This window comes from Camelus dromedarius, chromosome 3 (genome assembly GCF_036321535.1).
Source record: "Camelus dromedarius isolate mCamDro1 chromosome 3, mCamDro1.pat, whole genome shotgun sequence".
NCBI lineage: Eukaryota > Metazoa > Chordata > Mammalia > Artiodactyla > Camelidae > Camelus > Camelus dromedarius.
Window position 1 is genome coordinate 27408261 of NC_087438.1, and position 24371 is coordinate 27432631.

Here is a 24371-nt window from a genome sequence, read left to right on the forward strand (position 1 = left end):
TTGGGCAGTTTCTGGTGTCTCAATGGTGCACCCTGCTGGAAATGCTCCACCAGATACACCACCTTTGAAGGAAGTTGAAAGATCTCACTGCCAACAGTGAATCTGCATTGTTCCCCCGCTTTCCAGGAATGGGACTCTGATAAATCATTAAGCTGACCTTTGGGGGTCTGGTTGAGCCTCAGCTTTTTTCTTGTTTGACATTTATAATTCACAAGGATGCAAGGAATTCCCAGTGGTTGCCATAATAATTCCACCTTGATCCAGACACTGGACCTCAAAAGCTCTCTCAACAGTAGATTGTCTAAGAACAGAGTTCAGTATTTGTATACATTTAAACTCCTGATTCTTTCTGATTCACTCAGGTTTCTGGAGACAGGAAATAGGTATTCTCTTGAACTCTGATGCTATTTTATACCCTACAGGACCTGGTATTTTAGTGTTAGAGCACCATCTCCGATTATACCTAACAATAAAATACATCTCATATGCAACAGCATTTTCTTGGCTGAGGAAAAAAAAAACCCTGCAAATTACTTCTTAAATTTTGCTTTTGAAGTTATTTGTATTGTGATCTCTCAGCAATCATGTAGATTCTTGAGAATTTCTGGGACATGATGAAAACTGACTTGAATTTATTTATAAAAGTGTGTAAAGTTTATTAATAAGAAGGATAGCAATGAGTAGAGAGTTGACATGATAATGTTGTTGACATTTAATTAAAAATTTATTTATTTTGATTCTCCAGTTCTGTCTTTGTATTTTGAGCTTTTCTTTTCTCCTTCTTCTTTTTTAGAGTTCTCAGACCTTTTCCAAAACTCTGAGGTACCATGCTATTTAATGAATAAAATTGTACAGCCAGCTCCTTTAATTAGCTTCTTATGTGGGTAGACTTACCTTACACACCTCGAAAGGCTAGGTATTAAGTTGGGCCATATGAAATCACTGGATTTTTGGGTTTTGTTTTGTTTTGGTAAAGTGTGAAGAGAGGCAATTTCACTTGATTTAACCTAATAGTTTTTGGTTACAAATACAGTACACTTTTCCCCTTGGAAACGTGGAGTTAAACTGGAGAGCTAAGATGTAAAAAGCAGAGGTCTGCGCATGTGGTTGGTACTCAGCAGGCATGCGCAGAATATTGAATGTATACACCTATCCACCAATGACCCAACAAGACGCAAGTACGTAAACAGGAGGGAAATTGCACAGTACAGACTTGAGGTAATGGAACTGGCAGAACGTATTCATCACACAAAGAACTCTGGCAATTACTTGAAAGGCTTTTAAACCAACATTCTCTTTTTAATTTAATTTTGTTTTGTTAGTAAGGGATTGGCATTGCCTGTGGGAGAAAGCTGTCCCGGCATATTTGGCTGCTAACTCTACTCAGCAGGGAATGAAAAATGGAAACATCGTTAAGAGTTTAAGGAGGAAAAGACACATCATGGATCTAAGAGCCAGGAGAGGAGACTTCAGAGCTTGGTAGGATTTTCATGAAGCATGTTGCTCATGGCAGCAAGGACTATGTTGGGGCCAGGCTCTTAAACTGGAAGGTCCTGGTGTTTTTCTTTCCATATGATCTCAGGGAAACCAACAGCTCTTTTTTCGGCGTGGTGGTGGGGATGTGTGTGTGGTACTGGCAATCCTAGAGAAAACAAAGGATTATCAAATCTTAATGATTAATAAATAGGTCTTCAACTTTGGATCAATCAACCCATCCATTTATTCATCCTTTAATCCTGTTTCACCATGTGTCAGATACTGTCTAGGTGCTGGGGAGAGAAGGAGGTTTAAGACATAAAACATATTTCTGACCTAGAGGGGATGTTCATCTTGTTTAGGCAGAGTCTATGTGATTAGTGTGGAAGGGCAGGGGGAGAAGTGCTCGGGGAGTGTAGATAGAGAACTGATTCCTGGAGACACTGGAGGAGATTACATCCAAGACGTGTTATTTGGCCTAGGTTCAGAAAAGAGATTTTAAACTCTGGCTACATATTAGAATAAGCACAGGATGAAAGAAAGAAAGGAAGAAAGAAAGAGGGAGAGGGAGAGAGAGATGAAAGAAGGAAACAAGGAAGGAAGGGGGAAAAAAAGAAAAAAAAAAGAACCATGTCCAGGCCGAATCCACCACAAAAGTTCTGGTTTAATTGGCTTGGGATGGATATCTGTTTTGTCATATTTGGTTTTTGCCCTTTTTAAAAAAGCTAACCAGGTAAATATAATGAGCAACTTGGTTGAGAGCCACTGGTCTGGAAGAAGCAGAAGCACACAAGAAAAGGGATGTTGGACTGGTTGAAGGAGGAGAAAGTTGCAGAGCATTCCACCCTAAGTAAGTAGTAGGCAAAAAGAAAGATGATGTCTTAAGGTTCTCAATCTCATGACGGTGGGTAGGCCCAGTGGCAAACTGCAACTGAACATCCTGTAGAAAACTGGATGCCTGGAAGAGCTTCCTTGACGGAAAGATTCAGCAAGAAAGACTTCACTGTGTTCTGGTATGTCAACAAGGAACTCGTAGAACATCAAATGTCAGCTGTGAAGACCAGTATTTTAAAAAATGTGATTATGTAAGAGGAAGGGCCCTAATTTTCATTATCCATAAACCCAAAATGTAGAACCTGACCCAAGAAATTTACATAAAAAACTGTTGCAAGGCATGAAAACAACAGGGTCTCCCAAGAAGCAAACTGGGAATACCTTCACTACCCAAAGTTGACACGGTTCCCAGAGGAAACAATTTCCACTGAATACGAAGACTGTAGTAAAAAATTATTAAGTACTCAAGGAAGAAAAAAATGCCATGAGAATGTGTAAGTGCAGAAACTATATATTCTGGATCAACCTGAGACTTGTATACATTTAACATGTTCAATATGTTCAAAGAAATAAAAATAGGAAAAAAATCCAGTAAGCTAAGAAAAAGAATAGACTTGAAAAAAAACCCAAATAGAAATTAAATTTATTTATAATTTAACTGCAACTGTTTTATAATTAAAATAATTTTTAAAAATCCTCAGTAGATTGGTTAAAGGGTATAGACTATATGTAGTTGAAAAAAGGAACTGGAAAATTTGAAGACAGAGCTGAGGAAATCACAGAAAGCTGCAGAATATTCCACATAGAAATAGATGGAAAACAGAGGTCCTGAATATGGATTTTTTGGAGACTTCAAATGCTTTTTGGAATATAGAACATTGGATTGACATTTTAGGTAGATGAGAGACACAGTTAGTATATAGGATAAATCAGTTATCCTAAAATTTAAGACAAATCTTAACATGTATATTGTCACCATATCGTTGAGTTTCTAAGTGTGTTTGCTAAGAAGGGCAAAAGACATTCTTGTAATATTAAAAATTTTGTAGCAACAGTTGAAAGTACAGTTGAATGATAAACTTGGTGGCTGTGAATCTTTGAGGAAACTACATAATTGTTTCAGAAATTTTGTTGCAAGACAGTTTATTCAAACAAAAATATAAGCTATGATTTTCATAGGATGTTAATCTAGCTAATCTTGTTATAATTAACAGTTGAGCTAAGTCTTAGCTTTACTGGATGAAGACAGTAAGATGGTACAACTTCCAATGATAAGATAAATAAGTACTAGGGATGTAATGTACAACATGATAAATATAATTAACACCACTGTGCATTATATATAAAAATTGTTAAGAGAGTAAATCCTAAGAGTTCTCATCACAGGGAAAATATATTTTTCCTATCTCTTTAATTTTGTATCTTTATGAGATGATGGATGTTCACTGAACTTACTGTGGTCATCATTTTATGATGTATGTAAGTCAAATCATGATGTCACACACCTTACATTTATACAGTGCTGTATGTCAATTATATATCAAGGCAACTAGAAGGAAAAAAAGAAAAGACTGCATATGAGCAGAGTGGGAGAGAATAATGGACCTGGGCTTTTCTGGGGGGAGAGGTGATGTGGTGCCGTACTATATCTGTGATCCTTTCTCTCACAAAGAGTTTCTGAAGTATTTACATATATGCACACACACATACATATATACAGACAGTGTTTCATATATACATATATAAAGTATATATGCTATGAATGTGATTAACATTTGTTAATTCTGGATGGTGAGTACCTGGATGCTTATTATATTTCTGTAAACTTTTTATACGAACATTTTTATAATTAAAATGTAATACAACCTTTACAATTTATTATTTATTGATAGTTCCATTTAGATGTAGAGGTAGAAGATGTTAAAAATTACACACTAGATGATACATAAAGTCTGGTTTATCCATTTTCATTATTCATTCAATTTTCACCCTCTGTTTACATGGATAACCTAGAAGTTTAGTGCATATTGATTCAAGAGCTATTTTCAAATCAAATAACTCCCAAATGCATATTTTTGCCCTTAATATCAAAGAAGTTGTTCTCACCTTCCGAGAGTTTCTGTTTACTGATTTCACAGGCGATTCCCTGGAACGTGATTGGGCAGGAACACAAACATTGTCCGTCCAGCAGAATCACAGTCCCTCCATTTTGGCATGGTTGACATTTCCTTACATTGAATTCACTGATGTAGTCTTCAATGGCTCTTTCCAAATTTTGTTTCTTTGAGTGTGCATCTTTTATTTTCACTGGAACCAGTTCATATATGGGAGACAGCTGCAAGAGAGCAAAATATTTAATTTTAGGTCTTTTTCTACTGACAGAGCTTGTGCAATATTCTTCAGGAAATTATTTATTCATTGATTCATTAATTCAACAAAGGCTTATTGAATGAGTATTATTGCCAGATATGATGTTAGCTTTTAAGGCTATACCAGTGATCAAAACTAGTCGTGATCTCTGTAATTCTGGAGATCATATTATGGAGGTAAGCAAACTGATAGTAAAATAACCATACTGAGAAATTCAAAATGGAAATGAGATAGATGTTACAAAGGACGGGTATATGTGTTTTAAAAATGAACAATCAGGGATTTAAGCTTTTAGCAGGATAACCTATTGACATATTTATTGCAAATCATTTTTTGCTGCCTTTTACCCAAGTCCCCTCTTCCAGAAGGTAGGCAGGTGCTTGCTATCTCTTGTCTAAGAGGTGGTTTGCGTGTAAGGCAAAGTCCAGAATGCCCTTAAAGGCAAACTCTTTATTATTTTATTTTATTTTATTTATTTATTTATCTTATTTATTTATTATTTTTATTGAAGTATAGTTGATTTACAATCTTGTGTTAGTTTCTGGTGTACAGCATAGTGATTCAGTTATACATCTATATATTCTTTTCATTTTCTTTTTCATGATAGGTTATTACAAGATATTGAATATAGTTCCCTGTGCTATACAGCAGCACCTGGTTGTCTACCTAGTTTCTATGTAATAGTTTGTATCTGCTAATCTCAAGCTCCTAATTTATCCCTCCCCGCAACCCTTTCCCCTTTGGTAACTATACATTTGTTTTCTATGTCTGTGAGTCTGTTTCTGTTTTGTAAATAAGTTCATTTGTGTCATTTTTTAAGATTCTGTGTATCAGTGATATCATATGGTATTTGTCTTTCTCTGTCTGGCTTACTTCACTTAGTAAGATAATCTCTAGTTTCATTCACGTTACTGCAAATGCCATTATTTCATTCTTTTTTATGGTTGAGTAGTATTCCATTGTGTACATATACTACATCTTTATCCATCATCTGTCAATGGACATTTAGGTTGCTTCCACGTCTTGACTATTGTAAGTAGTGCTGCTATAAACACTGGGGTGCATATATTTATCTTTTCAAGTTAGAGTTTCCTCCAGATATATGCCCAGGAGTGGGATTGCTGGATCAGATGGTAAGTCAATTTTTAGTTTTTAAAGGACTCTCCATACTTTTTTCCATAATGACTGCACCAAATTATATTCCCACCAACAGTGTAAGAGGGTTCCCTTTTCTCCACACCTTTTCCAGCATTTATCATTTATGAACTTTTTAACAATGGCCATTCTGACTGGCATGAGGTGATACCTCATTGTAGTTTTGATTTGCATTTCTCTGAAGATTAGCGATACTGAGCATCTCGTCATGTGTCTGTTGGCCATCTGGTTGTCTTCTTTGGAGAGATGTCTAATTAGGTCTTCTGTCCATTTTTTGATTGGGTTGCTTGGATTTGTTTTTTGGGTTTTTGTTGTTGTTTTTATTGTTGTTGTTATGAGTTGTAGGCAAACTCTTTGTTGATTTTTTTTCTCTAAAAGCCTGAGCTCATTGAGAAATTTTTGCTGGGAGAATGAGTGTAGGAAGAGTTTCTCTAAGGGAAGGCATTCCTCCAGACCAGGAAGGGGACAGAGTTAGCATGTACCTCAAGTAGCAGGAAACCAAAGCTAGAGCTCTTGCAGCTATTTTGGGAAGCAGCAAGATCTTTGGAGTGCTCCCAGGGAAGGTAGATATCATGAACCAGGCTACAGTTTTGTCAGTGATTCCCATGCACAATCTTGGCACAGAAGGTTTGGAACCACCTGACTTCAAGGGAACTTGTAAGATTAAACAATGAGGTTATCACAGTGACCACAATGGACTAAATACATATATCATATCCTCATTTCCCAGACAAGAGCTTCAGGACAAGCAAGAACCACCCTGAACCCCACCCAACAAAGGAATGAAGGGTGACTTTTCCAGCAGTGTGGAGGGATGGGATCTCAATGTCAAATTTAATTATGCTTTTATATTTGAATATTTGATAATATTTGAAGAGCTAATGGCTGAGAATATTACAAGCCTGGTGAAAGACATCAAGATACTCCATTAATGAAAAACAATATTAAAAATTGTTCTTTTCACACCTAGGCACATCAGAGTAAAGTTAGTAAAAAAAACAAAGATAACGGAGAAAATCTTCATAGCAGTCTACTTTGAAAGTAGACTGACATTTGATTTTAATAGATATAGTCAACAATACAATATAAATTCTTCTAGGACAATGAGATATTCACAGGGAAATTTAAAAAAAAGTGACCTTCAAAATTATAGCACACAGAAAAAACAACTCTAAGTTGATTGTAGATCAAAATGTAAAAGCAATGCAATAAAGTTTCTGGAAGATAATATACAGGAGAGTATCTTCAAGACATTCAGGTAGGGAAAGACTTGAAAGAGGACACAAACGCACTAACCAAAATGAAAAAGAAAAAAAAAAAAAACCTCGACTACATCAAAGAAATCAACATCATAGTTTCTGATACAAGGCACCCAGAAGCGCAGTCTATTCTGGGCTTAAAAGGAGAGACAGCTGACACAAAACTGACCAACATCCATCAGAAGTGTCAAGGTCATGGAAGAAAAGGAAAGTCTAAGGAGCCGTCACAGGTTGGAGGAGACGAAGGAGACCTGACAATGAAACGAATGTGGGATCTTGATTGAATCCTGGAACCGTAAAAAAGAGATCAGGGGAAAACTGGTGAAATTTGAATAAGGTCTGTGGTTGAGACAATGTTAATTTTCTGACTTTGATAACTGTGTTACAGTTAAGTAAGTTGTTAACACGTAGGGGCTGCTGGGTGCAGGGCATATGGGAAGAGCTGGGTGCTGTTTTTCAAATTTTTCTGTCTGCAATATTTGTGCAATTACATTAAGTCTAAAATTATTCCAAAATAAAAAGCATAGAAGAGGATATCTGTTATCGAGGATGCCATTAAAGGGTGAAAGTCCTTCAGAGAGAGAAGGCATTTATAACACTTTTATGTGAGAACATGCTCATATCCAGAATCGATACCAAGAACTTCTACAAAGTCAACACAACTGTGCCCCAGGATTCTTTTACGAAATAGCACATAGGATTCAGAGCTAAGCTATGATGTATTTGTTTGGAAGAGAGAAACCTCTTACCAGTGTTGCCACGCTGGCCCAAACAGCATAAGCATGTGGTGGAGTTATTTTGATTTTCAAGAGAACAAATTCATCTTGTCTTACCCTTTAAAGGAATGTCAAGACCAGATAATCTTAGATACAGGAATAGAGGGTTCATGGAGAAAATAGAATTTTGGATGAAATGCGTAAACAGTGTTTAAAGAGATAAAGAGGAAGGACACGCAATGGCAAATAGTTTCAGAGAATCCTTATACCCTGGAGACGAGAATCCCACAAGAAGACAGAGAACAATTAAAATGTACTTCTTGACATTTTCTTGAAGAACCACATTTTTTTTCTGATGAGCTTTGGCCTTCTGTTAAGTAAGAAAACAGTTCTCATTCTTCTCCTGTACTAGCTAACTCACTTCTCTTTCTACCATTTTCAGGGGATGTAATCTATCAATCAGCATGCTAAAATACAAATAAATTCTCAATACAGTTTAATTTTGAGTACCTTTAGGTTTCTTTCAGGCTTCCAAATTAAGTAAATTATATGTAACAAATGTAGTTTGTTTAAAGAATGAGTGTTTTTTTTTTTAATCTCTATAAAAGAGAGTTAGGAATGATTATTTATTTTTTTTACTATACCATTATAGCTGTAATGACTACAGCATAGAGCACTGGGACCACCACCCTTTACAGTTCTGATGCTCTTTAACCTCTGGTGCCTCACTCTAAAGGTTGCATGATATAACAAAAATGGTAGATAAATTAACTCATTATTCCTCAAAGTTGCTCCAGAAAGAGCTTACTATAGCTTGACATGTGTGCATGGATAAGAGTGGCTGAGGGAAGTGAGAAAAGGAGAATGGAGAACAGAAAAGGCAAAATGAAGGCAAAAGTGACACAAACGCACAGAATTCATGCAGCAGGACCCATCCATTTGCACAAAGTGGTTCGTAAATTTAGTTACATTTTCTAGTGCGTTGACTACGACAACTGAATTATGATCATGTGCATGTAAGAAAAACTCCCCTAATTCACAAAAGAAACAAACCGATCCTTAAAACTGAGAATGAAGAGTAGTATCTCCTGTGAGGTCTCATAGAGGGGACATTGTATTATGTAACATCACCTCAGTAAATAAAGCAAATATAACTTTGCCCTTTATAAAATGCCAGAACCAAATTTTACAGGAAGCCAATATGCTATATGCCAGCTATACTGATCTCTACTGCTACTGCTCTGATCTCTACTTCTACTGCTCTGGAGCAAATCATAAACTTTATACCTCTCAGGCAATCGTTAATAAATGTAATTTCTCTCAGCTGACATTTTAAAACTAGTTTGTAGCAGTAAGCTTAAGAAACCAAAGTTCAACTGTTCTGTTAAGATAAAAAGTAGAGCCATTTGTGTTAACATTCAGGCAAGCTGGATATGGAATTAATACACTTTCATGAAAGATGAAGACTATGACAAAATAAATACCCAAAGAGAGACCCAGCCTATTTCCTCTGCATGGAGAAAGGCTGACTGAAAGGAAATTCTTGGATTGGGCCAAGACATTCCTCAAGAAGTGGTTTGGGGTCTGCTGAAGCACACAAACAAAAGGATAATCAAAGCCACAAGATTCTACTTAACATAGCATGGTCATAGTTACTTTAGTATGGAAAATAAATGCAAATAAAACCAAATGTTTTACTTAGCAAATCTCAGTAATATATTTTATTTAATATGACGACTTCGTGTTTCCTCCAAGACACACTACTGCAACATTAATACCTAGTAATTGATTTAAATTGCTACAGAGAATTAAATATAAACCAGGTTAGTGGGGAAAGGCTTTATCAATTTTTTACACAATTAAATACGTGAGCCAATTATTTTAATATTAAGATCATCCCTGGTATTTGGACATGTCATATGCAGACATAAAATGCCTCAAATTACCAAATTAGTGACTATAGAATTAGTGTTAGTGACTATAGATTGTGCCATTTCCTCACTGAAATGCCAATTAACCAAAAGACCACTTGGATTTATGACAGCAAATAACTTGGAATCTATTTCAAGATCAAATTAAGCTATATGTCAGGTCCCTTTAGAGATTTAAAAGCCACTCAAAGTGAATAAAAACCATAAAATTGTACTATTTCCTGAACTTTTTCTAGAAGATAAACTTAAAAAGTGTTTCACGGTGGACTAACTATTGCTTCCAGTTTCTTAGGTAGAACATTGATACAAAAGCTCAGGCTTCTAATTCATGAAGAAAGAAACATACAGATATTTTCAATGAAATGCCTACTAACTAGAAACCTGGGGAGGTTCAACAGTTGCCCTTAAAAATAGGACAAACTCTATTTTGTATCCAGCCAGTAGGACTGTGCCAATAGCGTTGATGAAGGTCTTTGAATAGTTCTAGTAAATCTAGCAGTAAATCTTTAGCAAATACTATATTTACTTGAGATTTTAGAAATCAGCCCTAGAATATGATGGACTATTAGTAAGACCAGCTCAGAGAACAATCTTGGATCCGGACAAGGACAGTGGAACTTCCTTTTTGGAGATGAGAAGACAAGCCTCTTTAGGTGTCCAACGAATGTAAACAACCACCTAAATTAATTCTTTTCTGATTTAAGATCTTCTGACATAGATTTATTTCACTGAGTTTAAGATGATGAATTTAAATGTGATTTAAATATAATAAAATACAAGGAGCCTCTTCTGGTTTTACTCTTATATGTGGGTATGCTAATTTGGCCGGCTTTTTTTCCTCTCTTTGTCCTAGTTTTGGGGCAAAATATTTGAAGTCTCCATGGGCATGCTTACACATCTATGACTGGTTAGATTTCCATAACCTAAAAGAAGAAGACATTACAATTTTTCCAGTTTCTGAGTGTTTCCTCACATAAATGAAGTCATTTTGGTGGCTTCTCTCACTCTTTAAAGACAACAATGAAGAATGAAGGAACCAAATTCTCCAATATCTGGTCCTACCAAAAATGTCACCATGTCTATCACTCAAGTTAATCAAACTGAAGTAAGGGGCAATCAGAGATGAATTTGACCTGAGGGAAGGAAACTGTGAAACATACAGGGAAAACTAAAATCCATAAAAGAAAGTAGGAGAAATACTTTTTAACAATGCCAGGAACAAAATAAGGAGTAAAGAAAAACATACCCTTTTTAGGTAGTTTGGGGAGAGAATGGTGAGACTTAATAACATTGGCACTTACATCTTTACAATTATAATGCAGCTTCCCCGTCCCCTAAAGAATAAGCACCAGACTGTCAAGTCCCAAAGGCTTGTAAACTGCAGGCTATTATAATCAAGATACAAAAAGGAAAGGATTCTTTGAACAGGAGAATCGCTCACTGTTGGTCTTATTTTTTGAAAACTTAGGAACTTCTCTTTCATAAAGGCCTTTAGTAAATAAGACTTTTCTGTGTCGGAAGTGGTACTATGATGGCATCTGAAGGCAAGGGACAACCAGGGGCAGGTGGAAGGAAACTAACAATTCCTGGGAACCACGTGGTGCCAATCTATGCTATGGTCTCTACACTCCATACAGGCAATCGCAGTATGTCCTGAAGATACACACGGAGCCCTGGAGAATTTAGTGTCACAGAAGTCAGAAAATGCTACATATGTAGTGCAGAAAAGACGCCAGCTCAGCCCGGGTTGGTCTGATGCCCACTCCGTGTTTTCTTTTATGCCATGCTTCTTTCAGGGGTGAGATGGGGGTGCATTTGAATGCTCACATCTCTTTCAGATGAAGTTAACTGTTCATCTGAACCAACAGTTACATTATTAAGAAAATGATAAAATCTTCTATTTGAAAATAAACATTTCTTACTTTTTGATTTATGATCACTGGAGCGTCATCTAAGGAAGTGGCCCAGTTGACAAAGTCAGTCACGTTGATCATCCTGGCTCCTCTGAGAAGCTTCTCATGTAGTTCAGTGGCATATTTTCTGGTTCCACCTCTTATGAATGATATAACGTCGTCTATGAGGTCGTCATCCATGATGTTTTCTGCAAAGAGAAAGAGGATGTAAATGAAACATTTATAGTTCTGTAACATTTGATAAACATTTACTGAACCCCTTTCGTAAAGGTGTCTAGTACATTTATTGAATTTTACTTATAAATATTACTTATTTAATTTTTTTCACCCCAATCTCTAAGGGTAATTTTATTAGTAGTCAATAGATTTCAATCATCTTTTTAAAGAAAATATAAATGGTATGTTGATTGAGACACATTGATAAAGTTCATCACCTAAGCACAGCACACATGAGAACTAAACATAACTGTTGCATGGATATGTTTTTTTGTTGTTGCAGACTTAACTTCATAATTATATTTTGAATGGGGTTGCTGTAAACTATTTTAGTATTATAAAAAATCAGAGTATAAAAAAGAATAAAGTGAAAAGCAAAATTTCTTTCCACCCAAATTTTTACCCAACTCTCTCTTAGTCTTTCTCTCCAGATTAAACCACCTTTAAAAAAACTTTTGTGAATCATTAGAGTTTTGAATTTTTTGAACTAAAAAAGTAATTTCAAGATGATTTTTGTTTAACCTTCCTTATTTTGATAGATGAGAAAACTGAGACTCAGAAAGGTGTAGTGACTAGCTTAAGATCACACAGCTAGCTTAACGGCCAAATAATGAAACTATGATATTTGATGGCAAGGTCAGTTTTGTTCTCTCTGCATCAGTGGTTTCCAGTCACGGCCACATGTTAGTGGTTGGTATGCTTTTAAAAATGTTAGGTTTCCCTTTCTTCTACTTCTCCACTATCAGCTGACATTTTAATTTAATTTAATTTAATTCAATTTAATTTATTTTTATTGAAGTTATAATCAACTTACAATGCTGTGTTAATTTCTGGTGTAGTGCATAGTGGTTCATTTATACATATATATATGCCTTTTCATATTCTTTTTCATTATAGGCTATTATAAGGTATTGATATATAGTTCCCTGTGCTGTACAATAGGACCTTGTTTTCAGCCGACTCTTTAAAGGTTAGTCTCAAGATTTGTATCTCTGAGGATGCTCTCAGATATTTAGAGTAAAAAACTGAGAATTCTAGCACCACCTCATGCTTGTAAATCTCCTAAAGGTAAACAACAGAAGTAATATTTATGTAAAAAATTAAAAAGATTATGCACTGATTTAATTTTAAGGATGGATTAGGGATTTTCTTTTTTTCCTCCCCAGTTTTATTGAGATATAATTGACATACAACACTGTATAAGTTTAAGGTGGACAGAAAGATGACTTGACATACATTTATATTACAAAATGATTACTGCAGTAAGTTTAGTGAACATACATCACTTCATATAGTTACAAAACTTATTTTCTCCTTGTACTGAGAGTTTTTAGGATCTATTTTCTTAGCATCTTTCAAAACTTATCATATAGCAGTGCTGCCTAGAGTCATGATGTTTACATTACATCCTTAGTACTTCTTTATCTTATAACTGGAAGTTTGTACCTTTTGACTAATTGGGTGGAGGTGAATTAGGGATTCTGAGTCAGGTGGAAGATGGAGTTAAGGAGATGGCACTGGCCTTCTCCTTTCTTGATGGACATACACAGCACTGCCACTAGTCCATTCAGAAGCTTTGTTAAAATTAAGGGAGAAAAAGAAAACTTTCCTCAAGATATTTTTCTGCCATTGGCTTCCTATCACTGCCATGATAAACAGACACATCTGCAATGGCCACCATGTGAAGGGCTGTATTCCCTAGAGCTGTGCAGTGTACAGGCTGCACAACCGTGACACCATTCAAGACATGTCCCTGGGTCACTTGTGTTGACGATGGTTGGCAAACCATGGTAAAGATAAAATTTAAGCACTTTTAGTTTAGCTTTTTTTTTTTTTTTTTAATAAAGAGAGTAGACAATAAAGAAGGCTCATAATGACAGGGCAGTGGTCATTGACATTCTCCTCCCCCTTTTTTTAACCCATTAAATTAGGCCATACTTACCAATTCTACTCTCATTTCTCTTAAAACAATTTTCTGAATTAAACTTTCCTTTGATTTCATGTACAACATCCAGAGACAAGTCCAGATTAAACCCGAGGCATCTCTGCACATCCCTTAGTTCAACACCTGTTTAATATATTTAGTTGGCAATTATTATATAATGTCTACCAATACCATAGATAAATTCCAGTTTTGATATTCTGTAAGAAACATACTTGGATTTCTAGACATTGTTACTGAACTCAAATGCAAGGTTGTATCTGCCCTGCTTTGCTCTCATATTAGAATCTAGTGGTCTCCATTGGCTTTGCTTTAGTAATTAGCCAGGTAGGTATTAGAACCAAGGGCTGTCTAGCTGTTAAACACTTCTTTCTATCAATTTCATAATGCGGTCATGGGATGCATCAACATCTCTTGATCCTTTTTGGAAGACTCAGTTCATTATTAAGGTAGCTAGTTCATTGTTTTGGGCAGATGGCTTACATATGTATGACAACTTTGTTCTGGTCCTAAGAGTGCTGTTTAGTAGATAGCAGTCTTGGAAGCTGACTCATTGTGGTGTGTGGGTGCTCCAGTTATAAGGAAGAAAAATCCATATATATACTCAAGTATATCATTTATTTTCTACTCCCCTGACTTAAAAAGGAAATGATTTCTTTAAGAGTAAACTGCTCAGGGCTCAGCTCATTGATCATGTCAGGTCTTGTTCTTATTTATCATTTCATATTATGCACACACACACACATACACAAACATGTGGTTGTTTGTCCTGGAAGCCAGAATAAAGAACAGGGAGAAGTTGTTAATCCCAGGATTCTGCAGTGAGATTTAGAATTAGAGACCAGGGGGCATTTTGTCATTCATTCATTCAACAAATATCTTTTGTGTGCCCACAATTAGTGAGAACTTGAGGACTATTAGGTGGCATCTCCCACCGGAAAGGAAGAGGGAGCATAAAAATGGAACACAATGCTAGAAACTCAGAACATTAAATACCCAACCTTAATCTAAGAAGTATGAGAACTCTGATTCTAAGATGAGGATGAAAATACCTAGATGAACTCTGAGGGCAGAAAGAGGAGATATGCTGGCATCTGGCACCTCTTGAAAGAGCATTATAACTAGCTGTAAGTTTTGACAAGATAAATAATTAAAACATTAACATAGCAACTTTGCATCGACTTGATTCTTCAAAGTCTCAGATGGAGTCTTTGGACAGGATGGTAGTTATGTAACACGTAGGTCTATCTTGTGCATATGGTGGACACTGATGATGGGTTTCCATGATTTCAAGTGTGGCCAGAAACCTTCTCAATATGGACCCAACTCAACTACCATCATCTAATAGAATGACCACCAAATGAAGTAAAACTAATTTTCCACCCTTGCTTTAGACTTATATGGTGTTAACATTATTTCCTCCTTCTTCTCTTGGGAGATAATTTAGAAGAATATTTCCTTTCCAATTCTGAAGAATACTTTGGAAGATAATTGTCATACATGTAATTGAACCAGTCTACTGCTTAAGAAATAGGTTATGTAAATGATGTCTCTTGTACTTTCTATACCTTTTAAATAGTATTTCACTAAAAACAGCATCACCAAATTATATTATATTGCAATAAAATTTTGTGCATTTCTCAGTAGTGCTGCTGAGTAGTGCGTCACCAAGTCATCTTGTCTGAGGTGGAAGTCAATTTGCTATTTGATAAGGTTTTAGATGCCAAATGGCTGGGAGAGAGTTCTCTCAAAGAAGCAGGTTACAAAACTCTATTCTAAAGTCTTCAACCATTGAAAGAGGTTAGCATTAGAAATAATGATTAGTTAAAACAGCATTAGAGGTTAGAGCTCTGTTTCTAGGTATACCTTTCTGATTCATGGAAGCTTTATTCAAAACATATATTAGTTCATAAATTCCTCCTAGAGAACCCGATTTACTGTAGTGGGTTCCGTAAGTTTCCAAAAATGCAAAATATTCCCCCTTTTCATAGGTAGTTGGCAGATCTTTCACAGAATCCAAGAAAGCTGTTGTCAGCACGACACCCCGATTTCGCATCACGAATCTTCCCAGCTGAATTTCTCCTCTTACGTGCAGGAATATTTTTTCCTTTGTTATAGAGCAAAAGAAAAGAAATATGAGTTTTATCACCATGACTTTGAATTCAAAAATCACAAAATTTAGAATTTCCATAGGCAAAACACTTTATAGCAGTGGCCACAAGATATTTCCTGAACTCACTCAAATGGCAAACTTAAAATACTATTAATACAATTGATGAAGATGTGCAGAAACTGGAACTCTTACACACTGCTGGTGGGAGGGCAACATGGTATAACCACTTTGGAGAACTGTTTGGCAGTTTCTTATACGAGAAAACCCGTGGCCAGCATCTCTCCTTCTACATATTTACCTAAGATCAATGAAAAAAATAGTCCACAAAAAGACCTGCACAAGACTTTTTTGGCAGCTTCAGTCAGAATAGCTTAAAATTGAAAATGACAATATGTCCACCAACAGGGGAATTAATACAATGAATTACAGTCATTCACCCAAAGGAGTACCACTGATAGAGGCAACAACATACATAAGTCTCAAAAATACTTTGCTGAGCGAAAAAGTCAGACACAAAAGAGTATATACTGTGTGATCTATTGAATGATCTTCTTATTGGTAAAGCCAGTGGTGGCTTCTTAGTCCTTATCTTCTTTAATATATTAGCACATTTGACACAGTCCATCACTTTTTTCTCTGATAGAGTTTTTTGAGGGTTTTTTGGGGGGGGGGGTGTCATCCAGGGTAAGTGTTCTCAAACTGAAAGTGTGAACAAATCACCCAGAGAATATTGTTAAAATGTGAATCTGGTTCAGTAGGTCTGGGCTAGGGTCTGAGGTTCTAGCTTCCCAGTGGTGCTGTTGTCACCAGACCATGGACCACACTTTGAGTAGCAAGTTCCTATGGCATCACGCTGACCACATCTTGCTTTCCTTTGCTCCTCTTTCCCCAGACCTCTTTCTCTTGAAGTTCCTTGAGTTTAAGTCTCTGATCTTCTCTTTTCTAGCTACACTAATTCTGTCAGAGTCTCACCAAAGCCTATGAGTTTAAGCACTATTCATATATTAACAACTCTCAAACTTATAGTTCAAGCCCAGACTTCTTTCTCAAATTCCAGACTCATCTTCACAACCACCGAACATCTCACCCACTTACTATTATTATTAAAGTTCCCCTGGGATTTTTCTCCAGGCAGCATTCTTCTTCCTGACCTTCCAGCTACACATCTGAGGATTTGCTGAGTATTATTTTTTCCTCTATCTTATGAGCTCTCTCTGCTCTAAACAATTAAAAGAGAAGGTTTGGTTAGTCTGAAAAATTTCCCATTATTTTCTCCACATTAAGTGTTTGGTCTTACCTGCTTAGAAGAATATGACAACAACAGTTGGTAAGTTCTGGTTTTGGAATATGTAAACCGGAAGTCACCCTTGGCGCTTGAAGGATTTTGGGGGTTTTCTTTGTTAGAAGCTTCTGGATCTTGTTTTTCAATCGGTACATTTGCTTTAAAAGGAGTGTATTTTATGGTTAAATCTGCATTAAAATTTGATTTCGTCTCTTGGATGATACTTTTGAATACTTGAATCTGTCCTTCATAATATTTAGATTTGAAATTTTTATCAGCTTTGGTCTAAAAGAGAATAAAAAAAGTGCTTTTGAAAACAACATACAAAAAAGAAGCACCCCAGAAAAGCAGAAAAAAAACAAAAATCAGGCAATTATTTGAAAGGGAGTAAAGTAAAGGAGTTAAGAGTGAAGGCACTGAAGTGAGACTGCTGGGGTTCAAATGCAGATTCGGTGACTTTGAGGACATTACATGATTACCTGTCTATGCTCAGTCTGATTCCATGTCTGTGAAATAGGGTGTCTCACCTCACCGAACCCAAAGGTTGTTAGCACATTCAATGACATAATGCATATGAAGGGCTAGGCACATAGCAAGCTTTCAAAAGTTAATATAGTAATAATTAAAAAGCAAGTTGCATAACAGGTACACAATATACTCATCTATGTAAAGAAAAAAAAAGAAAGAACGAAATGATAAAGCTAATCTTTCCTGAAGCCTTATGGGCCAGGCACTGTTTTGAGTATCTTACACGTTAATTAATTTAAGTAGAAAGACCTGAACCTTTTTTAGTTTACTGCCTATTTTTAAAAAAAATGCTTTTACATGCACAGAAAATTACAGGAAAAATAGACAAACCACAGAGAATTTTTGCCCTAGAAGGAGAGCTGTGAATAAATGGGTGTCTGGAGTGGTAGCAGGCTTACTTTTCCTTGCATAATCTTTTGTGTTATTTGGACTTTTTAATTTTTTTTTAAATCTCATTCATTTTTGCATGAAAAAAACACCTGAACTCAACAACTCAACAACCCAGTTACAAGTTAAAACTTTCAATTGAAACATTCTTTGCCATCTTGGCTACTGTCAGGCATCAGTGAGAGGGCTTAATCTCAACAGTCAAGCTCTCTTTCCAGGGGTCCTCTGAAACAGGCTGCAACTCTTGTCTGGGGAAGAGACACCCATCTCTTCAGTCAGGGGCACAGACTGGATTCAGTAGCACACATTGGGTGACTGTTCTGCAGAGGAATGCTATGGTCTACGTGTTTATGCCTGATGTGGGGAGGGTGGATTTCAGGGGTAGAGCGTGTGCTTAGCATGCATGAGATCCTGGGTTCAATCCCCAGTACCTCCAGTAAAATAAATAAATAAATGAAACCCCTAATTATTCCCCCTCCCCCCAAATTTTAAAAATAAAGTAAAAAAAAAAATTTTAATGTTTATGTCTCTCCCAAAACCCATATGTGAAAATCCTAATGCCCAATGTGGCGGTTTTAGGGCCTTTGGGAGGAGCTGTCATTAAAGGGATTCATGCTTGTATAAAAGTGCCCCCACGGAGCTCCCTAGCCCCTGGCAACCCTGTGAGAACACCCTGAGAAGTCCGTGACTCAGGCCACACTGGCACCCTGAGCTCAGACTTCCAGCCTCCGGAGCTGTGAGCGAAACACTTCTGTTGTTTCTAAGCTACCTGGTCTCTGGTATTTTGTTACAGCAGCCCAAGAAACCAAAAGTTATCAGTTAATGGGAAAGACTAAAATGTACATAATTTTCTTTAAAGAAAGGCAGGCTGGGAAAAGCGCTCAATATGAAGGGAAGAGCAGCCTGACCACGTCACTTTCCTGCTGAAAACCTTTCAAAGCCTTCCCCCTGTCTTTAAGATAAAATCTAAACTAGGCTGATTCCAAGTTACTCTCTCCCTGACTGTACTCCTGCCCTCTCGTCTCCTTTCTGTTTCCGGAGCCTATGCTTCTTCCCGCCGCAGGGCTCTTTTCTGCTGCTTTTACTTTCTGGAATGTTCTTTACCCCACCCCACCCCCAAATCCTCCTATAACACAAACATTAGGCACACTTGTACGTATATACTGCATACCCCTTGGCTTGGTTAATCTCTACTCCTATTTCAAGTCTCAGTTTAAACATCACTTCTTTAGGGAGGACTTTCCTGATCCCACAGACTGACAAATCTGTTTCCTATAAATGTCTCATGGCTCTTCTTTTAAAATAAAACAAAATGAAAAATCTTCCCTTTTATAATTGCTTATTTAATGGAACTTCAGGTGGTAAACTCCAAGAAATCAGTGACCACATCCGTCTTACCCACGTGCCACTATACCTCATCACTTAGTAAAGTGGTTGGTACAAAGTAGCTGATAATACAAATTTATTAAATTTAATGTGCTAACAACTTAATATAGCTAACAATAATGACAAATATGTATTGAGTGTTTACTCTGTGCCAGCAGCTGTTCAAAGCGTTTTATGTAGAATAAATATTTAACTTCCTACCTTTAAGGTAATTTTTATAATTATCCCCATTTTTACAGGTAAGAAAAAATCCAGGTTAAAAAATTTGTCCAAGGCCACACAGCTAGGAAGTTGCCCAGGCAGCAATGAAATCCAGTAGGTCTGCTTCTCGGGCCAGGTTATTCATTCTCAGGCTACCCAGTCAAAGAGGGCTTGACAAATTCCGACAAGTAAAATCAAAAACGGATTCTTGGAAAAGGTTGCCTTGAACATGGTCTTGAAAAATGAATAGAATTTCTATTGCCTTGAAATCTAAGGCTAGTGGAAGCAACTGAAGACAATTCCACTTAGTCTTTAATGCTGAGAGGTGCCCAAGCTCAGCAGAATGGCACCAGGAAACCACTTTTCCCTAACTCTTCTTGTAGGCTAAGGTCTTCCTAGCTCATTGTCTTCTAACTGGCTGCAGGACAGGGGTGGCATAATTTGTAGGCTCTCACACTTACACCTGAAATGTCTATAAAGGAACTGGCATTGGACAGAGATCAGCTTAGCAATGTGGAGGATTGTTGGCAGGTGTAAGGAATATTGGTTGGGGTATCAATTAGGATATTGTTGAATGGTCCTGTTCCACTATGCTAGGATGGGAGTAGTGAGTAGAGTCTGAAAAATCTAAAACAGTGAAGGTGGGGCCACCCTATAAACCATAGAGACAAAAGCTGGATTGAAAAGCCAATAGTCTAGCCATCCAAAAAGAAGTCTGAGCTCACTTTATAGGCATTCAGAGATGGACCAATGTGTGGAATCATTATGCAGAAAAGAGCAAGTCTTGGAAGAGAGACCAGAGACAAGCTTATAGGAAGCAGGAAGACTCAAGGATGGAAACAAGTTTCTGTATGAGAACCAAATAAATAGATGTTGGAGAAGCTGAAATCAGAGAAAGGCAAGGGTCCTTGCATGTTCCAGAAAGCCAGGCATATTATAGGGTTTAGTTAATCTATCCTGTTTAAAGATTCATCAGCAGACGTTTCTTGAAAATAAATAAACATTACTTCTGGTCCTGGGGGTAGAAGAGATAGAGCACCTCAATAAACATTCCAGAATTCAAATTGAGGAAGCTTGGAGAGTAAGTGAAAAGAAAAGGTAAAGAGAGAAAACTGTTAAAGACACCTCCAAGAGATCATCTTCTCTGCCTAGATCTTCAGGGCTGGCGTGGACTTCATTCTCTGTGTTCTTCTCTCTCTCATTGCACACTTCCTGGATGACCTCAAGCACTCTCAAGACTTCAGTGAACCTCTGTATGCTGATGATATCTACACCTCTGCCTCCAGTTCATACTCCACCCTCACATTCATGTGATTCTACTCTTGGCAAGATGACTCCATCTACATGTCAGTCATTATCTTCTTGGAATTAACTCTTATCCGCTGGCGGTCTCCTTGGACTTTTTTGTTTCCAATGTTTTTCATCTATGGTGAGTTTACTTTATGCTAGACGCTGTTCTAAGCACTTTGCACTTATTAACACATTTAACCTTTCCAAATTCCTGCAAAGTATATATTATTATTATCCCACTTCATGATAAGAAACCGAGATTCAGGAAAGATAAATAAGTTGCCTGAATCGCACGGAAGATAAGTGAAGAAACTTATCAGAATTCAAACCCAGGGAGTCTTAATTTAGAACTGGGCAATTGATCATATACTCTACTGTCTCCAGGTCATTACCAAGCTCTTAGTTCTTAAAACTGAGCTGGATTTTATCTCTTCCTCTTAACCTTTACTATTATAGACCCACTTCAGTTTTTCATTATCTCCTTGGACCATAAAATAACCTCCTTCTGTTATTATCTCTGCTGCTGTTCCCTTAAAATTCATCTTCACAAAACCCAAAGATTTAAAATGAGGCTCTGATCACATTGATCTCTTCAATGGCTCCCGGTTTATCAAGCTCAGGATTATGCCCAAGTTACTTAACATAGCATACGAGCACCTTCGTAATTTGACCCCTACCTATGACTCCAAATTTGAACCCATATGAGTCTATTGTAGATCGTAGTTCCTGCCATGGTAGCAGTTGCTATAGGCAGTCTTATTTGTTCCTCAGGGACATCTGTATAAAACAAATAAGCCAGCATGGACAGAAACAATTTTATCTATGCACTACCAGGCTTTCTAAATGGGCTCAAGCTGTTTTCACTTTCTGTCAACTTTAATGGCAATTCCAATTATATGTTTACTTGAGTATGAGTTCTTCCCTTCATTAAAAGAAAGCATTCGCTTTTTAAAGAAAAAGAGTCAATATATTGCATGCATTTATTTATTAATTCAGTAACCATTTATTCAGCGTGGTATACAAATAAAATGACTAGAAGCTCAACTATGGGTATATATGACACAGCAAAAGAAATGCCAGAACAGAGAGGAAAGCAAAGGGTACTGCATTACTTTGCAGGAGAGGCATCTAACCAAAATGGAGGGATCAGAGGAGAAAGCCGAGGGTGCAGTGGCAATCAGAAGCCAGAGCAGGAATGACCTTTTTCTCCCTGCCAAAGAGATTGTTATCACCAAATTTCAGCAGCAGAGTGATAAGATCAGATTTATCATTAATCTTTACACCGAAGTGTATGGAATGAACTGAAACTGAGCAAAAACTAGAGGTCTCAGACTCATAGGAGGACTATCATAGTAACCAGATGGGAAATGATGGGGATCTAAGACAGTGCGCATGGCAGTGGGAATGGAAAAGAAGAGACAGATTTAAGAGACATAAATCGACGGAACTTGAAGATGGATTGGATGTTGTGGGCTTGGAGGGAGATGTGTCTGTGCAGGAGGTCTGTAGGAAGACTTCCAGATTTTGAGTTTGATGATTAGGAAGATATTATTTCATTTACCAAGTAGAGAATTCAAGAGCAAGAGACAGGAAGTTGGGAATAAGATGGGATATACGCTTTGGATATGTTTGTTAACTGGGTGAAGTCTGCAGACAACTAGCTACACAGCTATCCCGTTCAGAGAGAAACATAGGCTGAAAATACAGTATTTGTAAGCCATCAGGATAGAGGCAAAAACTGAAGTCACAGGAGGCAATGAAATTACCCAAGGAGAATATGCAGAGAGAGATTAGTGAAACGAGGTGTGAATCTGGTAACAATATTTAAGGGCTGTCCTAAGTGAAGGGAGCTCAGAAGAAACTTAAGATGGACTTTGATAAAAGCAGTCTGAGTAACAAGATAACAGAGGTTTAGTGTTATGGGCTGAACTGTGTTACCCTGAAATTCATGGGTTGAAGTTCCTAAGTATCTTTTCTTTTTACTTGCTCTCCAATTATCTCAAAATGTGATTGTATTTGGAGACAGAATCTTTAAAGAGGTAATTAAGTTAAAATGAGGTCCTTAGGGTGGGATCTAATCCAGCATGACTGGTGTCTTTGTAAGAGGAGATTAGGATCAGACCTGCATGGAGGGAGACCACGTGCAGATACAGGGAGATCAAGGAGAGAGGCCTCTGAAGAAGCCAACCCTGCCGACATCTTGATCTCAGACTTCTAGCCCCCAGAACTGTGAGAAAATCAATTTCTGTTGTTTAAACATCCAGCCTGCGGTACTTCGTTATGACAGCCCTGGCAAACTAATACGATTGGAGAATTAACGGGAACTACAAAAATGAAGACAGTGAGTGTAGATGGGACGAGTATGTAGAGATGAGGGTTTCCTTTTCATGTTTTTGTCTTTTTTTTTTGTTAAATGAGAACCTTGAAGATATTTCTATATTAAGGGCAGGATGGAAGATGAGAGGGAGAGACACTGACCTACAGGCTTTGAAGAATAGCTAGCAAGGAACTTGGCGTGAAATTCAGAGTACAAAGCAGAAAGATACACTTCTACTGAGACAGAACAGGAGGATGTAAGAGTAGACTGAACGTCAAATAAGTTTGTACACAAGTATAACTTTGAAAAACTGGGAAAATTCTTGTCTGTGGCTTGGGTATTCTGTCTAATTGGAGCTCCTGCCATCTACTGAAAGGTGAGATAAAGAGCTTGAAGAGGTTGCTGAAAGTTTAAATCTGCCCCCGTGGCGAGTGGGAGGAGCACAGACTGGGGAGGCGTGTGGACTGACTGAGCAGCGTGGTGGACTGGGTTGAAGTTATAACGCCACCTGTTCTTCGTATTACTAGCATGATTTCCCCTACAGTGCTCAGCAGGATAAGTTTACAGGTGGGGCAGAAAAATAAAAGGGTTCATCCAAAGTTGGAGTTTTTCTAGATTACAGAATGAATAGAAAGCAAGGACAATGATAATATATATTATCGAGTGGTCAAAATGGATCTGAGATTGATTAGAGGAAGAAACTGAACATAGGAGGAGTAAGGTAGCATGGAAGGAAATAGCCAAGAAACTGGGTCTAGATGGGGTCCAAGAGTAGGGTAGTGGTCACAGATGAGGGTGAGGGCTGTGAGGTTGGATAGTTATGATGAGGCAAAGGGTTAAATGTGTTTCCCAATTTTCAGATTTCAGAGGTAGCAAAGTTCTGGTGAAGACAAGGTTAAGGATGTGGCTAAGAATGTGAGTGGCTCTCGTGAAACAGATACAGGGAGTTCAGAGGCAAGAAGAAATTACTGGCAATCTACATGATATAAAAGTCACTCAGGATTCTGGCAGGATTTGGGGTGGAAGGGATGATTATAATCCAGGTACATTTTACA

The 24371-nt window shown here is 37.3% G+C and overlaps 1 protein-coding gene across 1 annotated transcript in view; it reads right to left on the reverse strand.

The window, feature by feature from the left end:
- Positions 1–1265: 1265 nt before the first annotated feature.
- The window catches only part of C9 (complement C9), a 45925-nt gene continuing 22819 nt past the window's right edge, over positions 1266–24371 (reverse strand). The window contains exons 6-11 of the mRNA XM_011000679.3: positions 17223–17492; positions 15679–15919; positions 13813–13938; positions 11664–11842; positions 4417–4645; positions 1266–1642 (exon numbers count right to left, since the gene is read on the reverse strand). Coding sequence (XP_010998981.3) covers positions 1539–1642; positions 4417–4645; positions 11664–11842; positions 13813–13938; positions 15679–15919; positions 17223–17492 — 1149 coding nt within the window. The 3' untranslated portion in view covers positions 1266–1538. The remainder of the gene's footprint in view (positions 1643–4416; positions 4646–11663; positions 11843–13812; positions 13939–15678; positions 15920–17222; positions 17493–24371) is intronic.